Source organism: Phaethon aethereus (genome assembly GCF_964289735.1).
Source record: "Phaethon aethereus genome assembly, chromosome: 7".
In the NCBI taxonomy this organism is placed as follows: Eukaryota; Metazoa; Chordata; class Aves; order Phaethontiformes; family Phaethontidae; genus Phaethon; species Phaethon aethereus.
The window spans coordinates 5,640,999-5,656,101 of record NC_138583.1 but is presented as its reverse complement, the minus strand read 5'-3'; the positions used below and the strand labels follow the sequence as shown (position 1 = coordinate 5,656,101).

The 15,103-nt window shown below is 41.3% G+C and overlaps 1 protein-coding gene across 1 annotated transcript; it reads left to right on the top strand.

Moving 5' to 3' along the window:
• Window positions 1-404: 404 nt before the first annotated feature.
• Window positions 405-12,466, top strand: KIFBP (kinesin family binding protein; the record flags this gene model as incomplete). Its single annotated transcript, XM_082002238.1, has 7 exons — window positions 405-779; window positions 3,107-3,205; window positions 6,770-6,849; window positions 6,962-7,145; window positions 8,312-8,396; window positions 10,772-10,881; window positions 11,588-12,466. Exons 1-7 carry the CDS (start codon window positions 426-428, stop codon window positions 12,464-12,466), a joined length of 1,791 nt encoding a protein of 596 aa, XP_081858364.1. The 5' UTR covers window positions 405-425.
• Between the last annotated feature and the right edge of the window lie 2,637 nt (window positions 12,467-15,103).

Sequence of the window (15,103 nt, the reverse complement as noted above, 5' to 3'; positions counted from 1 at the left end):
AAAAAAAAAAAAAAAGTTCTAAATCCGATTTTTTTTTTCAGAAAAATTTGAGAACAAGCCCCTCGGCACCCTTCCTTGAGAGCGTCCCGTGGGCGCTGGGGCTCTTGGTGGCTGTGGGGGTGCTCCCGCTTGCACGTCTGCCGATTCTGCACACTTGGCACCGTTCGCCCTCAGCCCCGTCACGGAGGCTGTGGGGAAAACCGCTCAGAATTTGAAACGGCCGGAGAGGGGAGCGTGGGGAGCCCCCGCCGGGGCCGCTCCGCGCTCCGGCGGCGGGAAGAGGGCGCCGCTGCCGTCGCCATGACGGCGGAGCGCGAGGAGGAGGAGGGTGGGGCGGGGCCGCCCCCACAGCGCGGCAGTGGTTGGCCGGTGGCGCGTCAGGCGGTGGCGCGTGTGACGTGGGGGGGGGGGCCGGTGGAGGGAAGATGGCGGCTGCAGCGGCTGGCGGCGGGTGGGCAGCGGTGTGTGAGAAGTTCCGCACCGCCCGGACGCTCTCGGCCGTGGAGTCGCGCAAGGACCCGGAGACCGAGCCCTACCGCTCCAAGTATAGCGCCCGGGCGCTGCTCCAGGAGGTCAAGCAGCTGCTGAGCGCCGCCGAGGAGGGTGACGAGGCGCGGCTGCTGGCCGTGCGGCGGGCCGTGCTGGAGTACGAGCTGGGCGTCAACCACACCGACACCGAGGAGCTGTCGGCCGGCGAGGAGCACCTGCAGCGCTGCACGCAGCTTCTCGAGCCCCACCGCCTCTCCCCAGACTGCGTCTCCCTCTACATACAGGCCCAGGTGGGCCGGGGCTGTGAAGGCCGAAGGGGTATCGGTGGTGGGGGGCTGTGAGGTGTGCGCTGCCCTGGCAGCGTGCGGCCCGAGGCTCTGAGCGGGAGGCCGGGGTCTATCTGGGTGGCGTCAGGCGGAGGGGGGTGCTGTGTCTGTGGGCCGTGCTGCGTGGTCTCTGCAACGGGCCGGAAAGGGGGTAACGGGGGTTCGTGGCACTTCGATCCCCTGATGGGTATGATTTGTTTAATAATAATAATAAACGTCAGGGCTGTGGGCCTTTATTCCGTGCTCAAAGAAATAATTCACAGGTGAGGGCTGTGGAGGGATGCCGTTCTCTGTCAAGCTTGCTGCTGATGCCTCTGGGTGTGCAGAGCACTTAACTGTGTTCTCTTAATAGAAACTGGGTGTTGACAAAGCAGTGTACTCTTCAGATAGACTGAGACAGAATTTGTGAGAACTGAGCAAGATGAAATTAGTAGAAGACCTCAGTATGTCCAGAACTTATTTGTGATTCCTTACCTGGCATTGGTTGTCAAAGTAAAATTGGGAGATGCTTTCATTTATGCAGTATCCCGAAAAGGTAGATTGTTCTCAAAAGCTGTCGCTTGTTTGCTGTTCAGCCTTGTGGTTTATTTCTTAATCTATTATATTTCATTTCAGATGAATGAATGATAGTCTCGTAGGGTTAGAAGTAATAATATTAATCTCTTTATTCTGAAGCAATACTGTTAACAAAATTGGTTCTTACCATATGATGATTCACAAAAGGGCATTTGCTCAACTGCTTCATCATGGTAGCTGCTGTATATCAGCTACCTCTAGATATCTACCTCTAGACTTTAAATTAAATAGAGCAGTTGTTTAGATGTCTCTGTCAAAAATGGCTGCTCTAATTAGAAGAGGCTTGGTAGTACTTCCTTGTCAACCATTGCAAAACTGTCAAGGAATTGTGTGTTCATGCGGAAAGGAGCTAGTTAAACAGTGACTTGTCTCACGTTGGTTAAATTAACAGTCGTCTGGAATTTGTGAGGTTACACCTGCTGGTTGTCGTTCAGCATGATGCTTTGGGTACACCGCTACGAATCTATTACTCATTATAAGATTGGAGATTACTTGAGAAGCCAGTCAAAATAAGATAACATCTTCCCAGTGTGTGTTGCTGGGGAGTTGTTTTGTGGCTGAGGACCGGGGGTTCCACTGTGTTTTTGAACTGGTGTGTTGGAAAGTGGTGGAACTTTTCTCCATGGGACAAATGCTGTCCTTTGCATGGGCTTTCCTGTTCAGGGGGCCCTTAGGAAACAGCAGAATAAAGTTTATGTGTTACCTATGTGAAGTGCTGTGGTCCAACAGAAGACATGTCTGCTATCATCAGGCATGCAGCTGAGAGCGATGATGATAAATGAGCATGCCCTCGGCTTTCTGTCCCAAGGACTATAGAAGACTTGAGTATTTAACACAAAAAAAATCTGATATGAAAGCAGTAATTGTCAACAGTGGCCATACTTCTCCATCGGCGTGGTCTAGGTTGTATGGAGTATGTTGTCACAGCACTGACTTCTATTTTAAAAGAAGGAGCATTCCTTTTTCCTGCTGTGCCTGTTTCTGTAGCCCTGGTTCTAATTTCTGAGCTTCTGCATGAGGATGTGTATCACAGTATCGGTCTAATTAAATTTGGGCTATTCCACTGCTCAGCTGTGGGCAAAGTATTTTTTCAAAGAATTAAATTAGCACATCAGACATGGATTGTTATTAATGCTTTCATCTTTATTAATAAAATTAGAGGTACTTTTTTGTAAAAGGTGAGTTCACAGATGCGGTAACGTTACTGTGTATATTGCTGTAAAAAATTTGAAGGCAGGCATCTATAGCTTTTGCATCTTAATGGTTCTTACAATCTCTTTTAATTGTTGAAAATATACACGCATTCATTCCTAGCATATCTTTTTCCAGTTAAATATTTCTACAGTCATGACAGCAAATTTCTAATGGTTCTTTTTATGATACTGTATATGCTATAAAAGCTGCACGAATCTGATGCAGGACATACTGTATGGAAAAAGTTCATTATTTGAATACACCAGTCCTAACTTAGCAGAGTAAACACAGAAAATTGCAGTTTGTTAGGCGAATTCTGTATGTATTTGCCGCTGCGTGATAACCTTCCTTTTTGAGCAACTGGCAAAAAAATGGGTGGGCGCAATTTTTGCTTTGTGAAATCCATTGTATTAGAACACGTATACGTAAGGATAAAGACTGATAAATTGTTTGGAGAAAAAGTGTAATGTAAATGGAACATAATGGGAAAATAACTATCTTGTTTTTCCTTTTACCTTTAGAACAATCTAGGTATCCTGTGGTCTGAAAGAGATGAAATTAAAACTGCGCAAACTTACTTGGAATCTGCAGAAGCCTTGTATAATCAATACATGAAAGAGGTACTGTGTTAATTAATGTTGTGGCAGGTCTTACTTTCATGTGCCACTCATAGTTTTAGTAATCTTTGAAAAAGCATACGATGGAACTTGAGTTTCTGAGCTCTGTACTGGCTGCTATGATATTTCTGAAAAATTATATGATTTGTACTGCTAGTGTAGGAAGAGGCAAACTAGAGCATCACTTGCTAATTTCAAAATGGACTTACGCAGGAAAGTAATTTTGCTCAAGAAGTAATGGCCCTTTCTGAAAGCTCTTCTGGATTGATAATCCAAAGTTGAAGCCAGGTAGAATTAGCTTTTAATTAAGACTGTTCTTAATCTTGGCTTGGAAATGCTGTAAGTTGTCAATCCATTGCTTTCAGTGGGAAGAGGAAACAAGACTAATACTTGCATGGTTTGCTCTGACTGTGCACAGTATTTCATAGAGGCAAGTAGTTTAGTTCCGTGTCCAAGAGGACAATCTTATAAACAGCTAAACCCCTCATGCATATTAAATGACTTTTTGAGTTGTGGATTCTGCTGTGTATCAACAAAGACTCCCTTGTGCTATTTTTAAGCTCTTTGCAAAGCTCTTCCTACACTGACTTGCCTCAGGGACAGTTAACCAGTGAGCTGAAAACATTTGTGGCTTTAAAGGAGCAGTATCTGTGTTTCAGGACAGCTACAAAGGTTGGACAGAACTTAGTGTAATGAAATTGCAGTTCAGGTTTTACATGAACTTGGTTTATAGCACGGATTATTCTTGTGGAAATTTTAGAATAGGTTAGTCTTTATCGGTTGGTTACTGCTGTATTGCTACCGTTGTAGCCATGCTGGTCTACAGGGATAGGAGAGGTAGGTAATGGATCCAGAAAAAAACCCCACTTGTGCTGAAAAGCTTGCCTGTTTATTTTCTGCCCTCTGGATTGGTTGGTCTGACTAGAGATACTACATCTCTCCACAGACCCTTTCTCTAATTAATTCCTGGTGTTCAATTTAGATATTTATACCCAGCCAGGCATGATATTGTTGGCTTCTACATTGCCTCTAAAAGATTCGGCACTTGTTCCAGGGATTATGGAATTGAACCGGTACTACCATATATTTCAGTGGATTAGACAATACTTCCAAATGCTTCACATTTTTACTGTGGGCTTTTCTGAAACTGTTCATTTTTGTTAGTTATCTGCATGCATTGCTGGGTAATGGCTAGTGAATAATCCTTCTGGGACTTTGCTGCCTGGCTAAGGTACACGTACATGACTGTCAATAAGCCCACAGCAGATCTTTTTTTGCATTTTTTTTCCACAACATTTTTTTTATTTGACACTTATATTTCAGGGCATTATATAGTCAAGCATAACTATGCCTAAAGACTTTCTTTTAAAGGAACTACAGCAAAAGACTGTTTTTGTGGTAACTTTATTAGACTTTTGTCACGTTTCTCTGAAAGTACTGAACTGTATTTGGCGTATTCTGCAAAGAATTAACAAAAAAACCCAACCAAAAACACAGGGCATGGGGGAGCCTGTTTAACTGTTTTACGGTTTATAAAGAGGACTTGAGTTGCTTGCAGTGCTGTTTGATCTTTAGGATTTATACAACCATGACAACATTTGTCAATCACAAATTATGAAAATGTGAATATACTTTTCTTAACAGTCTATATTTTTGGGCTGTTGGGAAGCCTTCCTGTGTGGGAATCTTTGGTAAACTGTTAATGATTGAGGCATTTTCCTGAACTGATGGATTTAGTCGTTTCCTAACTGTGTCTAGTTAACTTACAAATTGGAGGGGCTTATTTTTTTCCCCCTAAAGCAACTAGAGCAAAACCAAGGCAATTGCAAGAATAAAATCAGTTTGGTAGAGATAAAAGAACCTTTTACTTTCTGCTCCTGAATGCTTTGGGTTTACATATATTTTAAATTTTTTTCCAAACAATAATTAGCTATTGTAACAACATTTTTCTTTTAGGAAAGCTGTTTGATTGTTTAATGCACTGCAATGAAAATCTGAGGGTGCTAAACTTCATGGGCAGGAGCTTGGGTTAATAAATTCCACCTGGAAAGGAGAGTTGTAGAACTCTTCCTAAGGATAATTAAAGGCATAAGGCATCAGAGGGTAAATCTGTAGATATGGGAAGGAGGCAAGGGTCTTGCTTACTGTGTCATTTCAGTTGCTTTCTTTGCAGGAGTGGCTCTAGTCTTGTTCCAGTATATTCCAAATGTTGTTAGAAGGTTTGGGAGCCTCTGAAAGGTTGTAAGCCTTTCTATCTAAAGAAAACAAGATGGGGGGTTTCAATTCGCGTCTTAAGAACTAATGAGGTATAAACAGAAAACCCTAAAGGTTAAAAGATCAAAGTATTTCTCTGGACTGCTTTTTATTTGTTGCCTTACTTTCTCTTGGGCTAAGAAATAAATGGGCTTAGGAGAGGGCTAGGGAAGTTGCCTACTAAGCTGGGCTCTGTTGCTAGCAGACATATTGAACATCCTTCAGGATGCACTGTGTAATGGAAAAAAAGCCACTTTTAGAAAGACACCTTCATTTGAAGTGTTTTAGAATTGGCATCTGAAGTTATTCACAGTTACAAAGGAAGTTAGATAAGCACAGACTAGTAGAACTTTGCCATAAGCAATGTTAATCTGTTGGGCTTGCCAGTTATGCTGACTCTAACTTTATTGACAGTTGTTTTAAGGCAAGGTTGAACAGACCGGCAAGCTGCATAGTTGTCACTGTTCTGCATTCATCTCGGAAACTAATGTCACAGAATGCACAAAAATAAGTTTAAAATCAGAGTTACTTCTATGTGCACAGCAATGTTTTACTTTCCGTTCCTGATGAGGGAAAATAAACTATTTCGTATGTGTCATGAAATCTATCTCAGGATTCTCACAGAACTCATGGTTTGAAAAACAAAAAAGCATTTCTAAATGTAGTAGTACACATCATTAATAGCTCGTGTGTAGGTCATGCCTTATATCAAGGCTTAGCAGTTTCATTCTCCAAAGACGTGGCCTGTTGTCTCATTCATATATTTGAGTAAACAGTCTTACCAGGTGGTGAGTAAAGGGAGTCATTTCACAGTGGTACGTCTTTACAGCAGGTCTGCCGAGCAGTCTCTGCACATAATGTTCTTTGCAGTACTTCCTGCAGGATGTTTTCTTCTTACTGATTAGTGCAGCTGGACAAATGAATATTTTACACTTGAAGGCATGCTTAGTATTAAAGTGATGCTTTAAAACCATTGTGTTAATGTACAAACTAAAGATACTGAGTTACAGTCCTGTAGAATCCAGGTTGAGTGTTTCTGGCGCAGACAGCGTGCACTGCTTCTGTAAGCAGAAGTCTCCTACAAGCTGGAAGCCTTGTAATTCCATGTGGAATTTTGTCTGTCTTCCTCTACATCTCCTGAGCTTTGTGGAATTGCTCCAGAGATGTGACATTCAGATAGGTGTAGGTGCATTATGTGAAGTTTTGTTGAATTTGGGCTTGAAAAGTGGTAAATCGTGTGCAGCCAGAAGAGGGAGCACTATGTTACAAATGAAGAGAAATGCAGTTTACTGAATGTCTCATGCACTCTTGCAGGATGGAAATCCTCCCCTGGATCCCAGTGAACATTTCATGGCAGAAGAAGAAAAACTTACAGACCAAGAAAGATCCAAAAGGTGGGTGCGTAACGGCATACCTAGGTTATGATTACTTTTTTTAATTTATGAGGGTGTATTTGGAGGGGGGGCGCAGGTAGAGAAAATCTAAAGAGACTGTTGTTTTTTCCAGATTTGAAAAAGCCTATACACATACTCTGTATTATCTGGCACAAGTCTACCAACACCTGGAGATGATTGAGAAGGCTGCTCAGTATTGCCACACTACTCTTAAACGACAGCTTGAGTATTGTGGCTACTACCCAGTAGAATGGGCACTCAATGCTGCTACTTTGTCACAGTACTACCTCTCTAAGGTAATATACCTAATCTTTTTCTGCTGTAATTATATCACAAATGTAACTATCAAGTAAGACAGTTGTTTAAACAGCTGTTTGAGACAGGGCTCTGTGTCGAATTAAAAATGTGCTCCTATAAAACCACAAGTTATTTTCTGACGTGAAACATCTGTTAGTTTTTTCTGAAGAAGACATAGTGGCTTTCCTATGCGGTTGTGATGGCAGTGGGAAAAATGAGCAGGGGTGTAGACACAAGGAAAGGTCTACAGTTTATGAAGTATCAGCAGTGACGTGACATGGTGCTCTTAAGGAAAACTTGAAGGTTATAATCACTTAAATTTAAATTGTTTCTTGTAATTATATTGTTGTCTTACAATAAAGAGTTTAAAAACAAAAGCATCTGAGGGCCAAAGTATCACACATTGTACGGTTCCTATAAATTATTGTCCTTTGTACCTTCACACGTGCTTAAGACTTGTCTGAGCCTATGTGAACGTTAAAGCGAATACGTAAGACGGTGGCTGTTTGCTTCCACGCATCTGTGTTGAAATGCTTCAGTTTTATTTAGGAATTTCTATATTCCAGACTATTCCAGTGCTCTTTTCTGATGCTTAAAAGACTTCTGCCATGCCTAAACCAGTTAATGCTAATTTCAATAGTAACTTGTAATTTCCATGTCTTTTTGATGCATTGATAGCACTAAGCATTAAGTAATGCGCTGCCAAGTATGGGTAAAGGAATCTAAATCTCACCCATAATGTTGACTTGTGTGTCCAGCTTATTCCGACTAACACCCTGTGATACAGTTTTTACCACAAGACGTCACTTCCTTTACCGCAAGGAAGCGATAGTAACATAGATCAGAACAGCGAAAATGTTCACAATGTGTCTATCTAATGTTAAAATATTAATTATTAAAGCTAATATTAAAAGCAAGCCTAGCTATTGTAGCTGTGGTAGAGAGAAAACAGTTGGTTAGAAAATACTGTATTCAGTAGCAGATGTGGAAAAATTGTGTGTTTTCTTCCAGTCTCCAGGGCAATATGCTCCAGACCCTCTCGGTTCTGTCGCTTCCTTTGTGTTCATGTATCTTTACTATCTGAGGCGAGGGGTGTAGCCAAGCTGAGCGCAGTGCTTGGGCTGCTTATACTAGTGATAAATGCTGCCATTTTTGTTTCTCTCAGCAATGCTTTATGGAGTCCCGACACTGTTTAGCAGCAGCCAGTGTCATCTTTAGCCAAGCTGGACAGGTGCCATCTGCTGAAGACAGTAAGTTCATATAAAATTTTTGAACAAAACATTGTGTATTAAGCATCACTGATATGTAATGTTAAAAGTGAAGTCTAACAATAGGTACAAAACTTATCCCAGTGTTAATTTCCTAAAATCTTTTTAATGAACAATAAAGTGGAACATTTCTGAAGAGCTGCTTAAGATTGGCCTTGATTAAACCCTGTGAGGAAAAACTCACGTTCTTGTTGACTGGTGTTTCAGAAAGCATACCAGAATAAAAGTGAAATTTAAACCGATACCCATTTCAATAGTGGCAATGTCTCTGTTCACCCTTTTGTTCTTGTACATGTGCTTCAAGTGCAGCTTGCCTTTGCTTCACAGTGATCAGAGGGCAGTGATTCAATGAACCAAACCACATGCTTCGTGGAATAGTTTTAAAAGAGGGAGGGAAATTGCAGAACACCAAATCCAGAAGTTACTTGCATTGTCTTTTGTTGCTGGATGCTGCAGCCTCATTAATGGCTATTTTTGGAGTTGTAGCTCCCCTCCATGTCATTTCGGGTATTGATGCAAAAGAACAACTGTGCGGTTCAGTGTGAAGATCAGTAAAAGACACTCAGAGAAGTGACCACAGTTTTAAGAACCTGTGGTTACATGATAGTGTCAGTACATAAAAGAAATCCTCTATTTTCGGCTTAGTCTTTGCTTATCTGCAGCACAGCCTTTTACATTCTGTGTCTTGGGCAACTGAAAGCTTCGAATCAACAGAGCTTTAACTCGTGGAGACTGAGCAAGTGCTCAGGGTGGCCCCTGTGTGAGTTCATAACTCTCACTTTGAACGGTGAATATATTGGCTAACTTTTAATGGTTTGAGCTGTTTAGAACACAAGCTCTTTAGTCCACTGATGTTGTTATTTCAGGTTAAAATATAACCTGAATAGACACAACCGAGTTTCATTTAATTGAAGTTCAGTGGCAGTACATTAATTAATTGCTTTTAGTATTTCTTTTAGCTCAAAAATACAGAACTCTATGCAGTTGCTTTTCTTTACTATTTAAGTACTTAGAGGGTGGTGTCACTCATCCTGAAACTTTCTAGTTTCAGGGAAACGGGGCTGTCAAGAGTCAGGTTATGCTGATCTAGGCTGTTTGAAAACGGTATATTATGAAATATTCAATAGGTCTGAAGCAGTGTTTGTAGGCTTCCATAGCTACCTGACTGCACGGTTGTCAGAGTTCATTTATATGATACTTAAGCAAAAAAATGATTAATGTTTTCAGTAGTTGAAACATACAGTCGGTTACAGTCTCAAATCCGGGTGTGAGAGTGGAAATGATAGATGAGTCCTGTTTTTAATTGTACCTCATAGACTTCTTGCGTGATGTTTGGGCAAGTCAACTAACTTCTGTCTCGACTTCCTCCCACGCCAAACAGAAGTAGTGATGTTTGTGTTTATTTCAATGGAGTGAATGTTTCTCCTATTTTCCCTTCTTTTTCACAGTACAGAGAGATGGGCTGTGGACTTGAAGATGATTTATGCAGAAAGTTTGAAGTTACAGAAAGACTAATACACAGTCAGCATTGGCCACTCCCAAGCACATTCATTCTGTTGTGTTAATTGGTATATAAACAAACACAGATATTTAGTAAAGGTGCTTTTTCTTAGATTAGCAACAATTGATTGTTTGATTGGCTCTAATGAAAGATAATAAACCCAGTAGATCTGAGTCTGAAGTTGGCACTGCACTTGGTGAACAGGAATGCTACCATCCCCTCATTGTTCAGCTAACTCACTGCCTTCTGCCCAGAGACTGGGAAATGAGTTCTTTTTGAAATGCGTTCGGTTTCTGAAAACCTTATCTCGATACATCGGCAGTGCTGCTACTTAGGACAGTGGAGAGACTGTGGGGAGAAAAATACAGAAGTTGTAGAGCTAATAAATCTTATGTTAGTACCAGGTAGATTAACCAAAGGCAGTTTCCCCTACTTTTGTTCCCTGTTTTGGTAGCAAGTCTGGGGCCTGCTGCAATACAAATACCCTGACCATCCTCAGAAACAATTACTGGACAGGCAGCCTGAATCTCAGGAAACAAATTGTCATGATTTCTTTCTCTTGTTACAAAGAGACATGAAAATCTTTTCCAGTAAAACACCTCCAAGATCAAAGGTCTTTTAAAACATAGATTGTGGTCTTCAGGGTTTTTTTTTAAGAATTCATGCACGACAAATCCATGTTAACCTAGATGTGTCCCTACCAGAATGACAGTGTACAGAATTAGCATATAAACTAATGTGGAGAACATATTTCTGTCTCAAACAAGTAATGTATTCTTTGCATGTAATATTGGAGGTTCTTGCTGGAATACTCGAGTTCTCTTAAGGTTTTTATGTGTTTATGTCCATTCAATAGATGAAACGGAGCAAGACCAACAGGACCTTCGACAGCGAAAAGCTGAAATTGCAAGATGCTGGATTAAGTATTGCCTGAATCTCCTGCAAAGCGCTCGGAAATTACTTGAGGTAACAGAGAATCTGTTCTGTAGCTGTCATTTTAAAAAACGAAACACAGTCTATTTTGATGTCTGTTAACAGGAAGCAATTCATACTTGGTAGCAAATGATGAACAGTTGCCCAAGGGATAATACAATAAATGCTTCAGTGTAGCAGGTATTTCATAGTAGGCTTTGACTTTAATGCAGCCCTTGGATAGAAGCACAGGTAGGAGACCAGCTCTCTAGCGTGATCAGTGCACTGCTTGTACAGCAACTTCTCAAATTTCCCTCCTCTCAGCTGCATTTTCTTGTGGCTTGATTTGGCAGATTACTCTTTATTTAACTGCTAGAAAGTTATATGCAGCAGTTTTCTGTGCTGGTGTTCTCATTCATTCAAGCATTTGACTCATTTAAACATTCACTTCATTCGTGTAATCATTCATTTGAATGCTTAAACTCAGCGTTTGCTGAAATGCTTTGCAGAAGCGGAGCCTTTGGCTTGACACTTGGGTAGGGAGACTAAATTGTCTTAGTCTTATGTTTTACAAAGTTGAGCCTGTAATTTACATGCTGTTTTGTGAACGTAAGGTCTAATATGCCAGTGTGTCTTCTCTTCTGTCTCATTGCTAACTAGTTTGTATTTCAAAGGTGACTTGTAAAGAAAATGATTCAGGGTAAGTCGCTCTCTGTAGTAAGCCACATGCATTTTTAATGAGTATGCTTTGTCATTTCAGGATAACATAGGAGAGCTGGATCCAGACAGGCAATTGGAACTTAAAGCCCAAAGGAAAAAAGAAGAGGATGAAAAAGAGAAGGGCAGGAAGAAAGCTGTCCTTTTTGGGACGAGTGATATATGTGACTCTGTCTTAGCCATGGAAGAGAAAGTGAGCAGTGTATATCCTTTAGATTTTCAAGAAGCCAGAGAAATCTTCCTCGTTGGTCAGAACTATGTTCAGGAAGCAAAAGAGTTCTTTCAGGTTGATGGTTATGTTACTGACCATATTGAAATTGTTCAGGATCACAGTGCTTTGTTTAAGGTACTTGCTTTCTTTGAAGAAGACTATGAGAGACGTTGCAAAATGCACAAGCGTAGAATAGACATGCTGGAGCCTATATATGCAGACTTGAATCCACAGTACTATCTGTTGATTAGTAGGCAGCTTCAGTTTGAACTAGCCGACACCTATTATGAGATGATGGATTTAAAGGTAGCTATTGGTAACAGGCTAGAGGAGCTAGACTCCCACACAATTAAAAAAATTAATTCTCTGGCTCATTTAGCAATCAAATATTACGAACTCTTCTTAGATTCTTTGAGGAACCCAGATAAGGTGTTTCCTGAAGAGCTTGAGGAAGATGTTCTTCGCCCGGCAATGGTGGCTAAATTTCATATTGCGCGACTATATGGTAAGCTTATTACATCGGATAGCAAAAAGCAACTGGAAAATATGCAGACATCATTGGAATATTACACATTTCTGGTAGACTATTGTGAGAAGTACCCAGATGCCGTCCGTGCTGTTGAAACTGAACTAGAACTCAGTAAGGAGATGGTGGGTCTTCTTCCAACAAGAATGGAGAGGCTAAGAGCAAAACTCTGTCCCTTTATATAAATACTTGCCTTGAAGGAAATGTGCACTGTTAAAACAGTATCTGTCAAAACCAGTGCTGTCAGACAGCTTTGTACTCATTGATAGACTCAGTTGTCTATGGTTCGGCAGTGCACCTGGAGCCTGCAGTAGTGTAACTTTGTGAAAAACGCCGAGCTCTCCTGTTCAGTAGCTCACCCACACTAATGGTATAAACTTTAAATGTGACGTGAATGTCCAGCTAATGCTTTGTATAGTTTGTCCTGTATGTAAATATAAACCTTTTCTCCCGTAGGGTTTTTTCCTTTGGCGTATGGTTCAGTTTCTAAATGTAGTGCTGTATGAAAACTGTTTCTTTTAAGAGAATCTGTTTTCTCTGGGAAAATTTTTCTAAGAAACCTGAGGCACGTTCTTCCAACTAGAATACTTTTTATCTCTTCTAACCTTTGTCTCCAGAAAACTTGATCTGTATGACGGGAATTTATGTTATTTTCAATATTTATTCTGTATGTTGCTCAGTGTTTTCTTTGTTCCCCTGTTAATCAAAACCAAGTTGATGGAGGCTCAATAAATGGACTAGCTTGGCTACATGTTTTTTCAGAGTCCTTAGAATTCTGTTTGCTCGTGTCTCACTAAGATACGATATACATTACAACTTTGGCCAAAATAAATAGCTGTGCAAGTGTTTCCACGTGAGTATCTTCAGCAAAAACACGTGAGCAACTGAAGTGCCAGAACCGAGAGCAAGAGAGTGGCAAGCTTTCCTGCTTGTGGTGGGAGGAGATACCCCGCTCTTAATACACTGTAGAGAATTCACAGGGTAAGAGGCAACTCCAGACAGTTGCTGAATACAGCTCAAAGGGCTGGGATGCCATGGGTGGTTTCTCACCTTGTGTTGGTCAGGGACCCCAGGTCCTGTCTTAGCAGGAGCTGCAAGTAGGGACCTCTCTGAAGCTGCTGCAGATCCCAGCACAGCAGAGGCGCTATTCAAAATCTGCCTGTGTGCCATTGATTGCTGACTTCTCTTAAAGCTCTCCTCATTGTCATTAAGGACCTGCTGACCTGGCAACATTCCTGGTCTTATACAACCTGTTGCCTTTGCCGCCTTCTAATTTAGGCACCTATTTACTCTCTGTGGAAGACCAGGCCGCATTTTTGACCCAAAATGTACATGGAGGTTGTCTCTGTATTTCTGGTGTCCGTAGAAGGGTTATGCACCCGGACCTGTTCTAGATAAAGTGTAGGCTGAGCACATTGTCCAACTGTGTATTAAGAGAGCACGTTCAGAGGTGCCAGGGGGTATGGGAAAGTGACGTGACAAGGTGACGGGGTGCGCAGTAGTGTACTGCTCCGTGCACCAGCAGTCTTCGCGCCGTCAAGTTCACGGGAAGACGTTCACAGCAGTAGGGGGCATTGAAGGAGAATAGTTAAAACAACTGGATCCTTCCATGAAAAGGAGGAGGGGAAAAAATGACGTTAACTTGGAGGGTGTGAGGGGGAAGCATGTGCAAGCAAGAAGTGGTTGTACATCTTGAAAGTGTGGTAAAAATCTTTAGCTTGCAGAATTCTCCACAGAAGACTTCTAACCACAAACAAATAGGCCAACAAATGGAAACGAGAGGCAGCAACACTCAAAACAAGACCAGCTACCTGCATGCATACAGAGTAAGGGAGAGAGTGTCTGCATGTGCATGTGTGCGGTGTTTCTGTCTTACTAAATAATTGTCAGCCTCTAGGAGTTTCTCTTCTGCTGTCAGGTCTTTAGTTTGCTTTTTCTCATGGCCTGAAGTTTTCCCTGAAGGGCAGCCCATAGTTTCTCAGTGAAACAGTTCTCAGCAGGCTCTACTGTGCGTTATTTTTGTCTATGATTTCAATTAAAGCTAGTGTGCACTTTTACTACTAACTTACAATTGGAAAGTTGTTTTTTTTTCTCAGGTTTAGCTTCATATTTGAGTAGAAGGTGATTTCTCCCCGCAGCCCTTCTTGTATGCTTTATTATTCCACCTATAAGGGCCTTTGTGCAAATCTTTTAAAGCAAGGATTGGCTCGTCGAACTTAGTTTACTTGTAATTTGGGGAAGGACGAACACAACACACTACACTGTGTGGTTCTTTTAAGGCCTGTCTTTTTAAGGAAACCTTTTGAGTAATTCCTGTTTGTTCAATGATTTGAGAGAATGAACTTAAGTAAGATTGTGTGTTTAGTTTAAAAAAAAAAAAAAGTAGAGGGCGAGCTTGTTGGATTAGGCAGCAAAGCTCCCTTCAGGAATGTTGAGTTTTAACTGTGAAGTATGTGAGGTCAGGCATTTATTTCAAAGATTAATTAAAGATTAGATTCCTGTGAACTCCATTTAACCTGCATTTCTATTCCTTTTTGTACAGCAAAAAATCTTACAACTGAAACCTTCCTCTGTTGTTCTACGAGGTTTTTTTCCTTACCCAGCATAAAGCAGCGAGGTTTACAAGAAGCCTGTGTTTGTGCAAAATTCGTATCAAGTACAAGATCTCCTCAACTCGGAGGCTATAACCTCAGCATACTTCTTCAAGTAATGCATAATACTCGGGAGAAGTAATTTGATTTGATTAAAAACACAGTTTTGTTTTAATTGAAATGCTCTTAATTCTCATGCTGGCCAGAGACATGGTATGTGTTAATAGAATG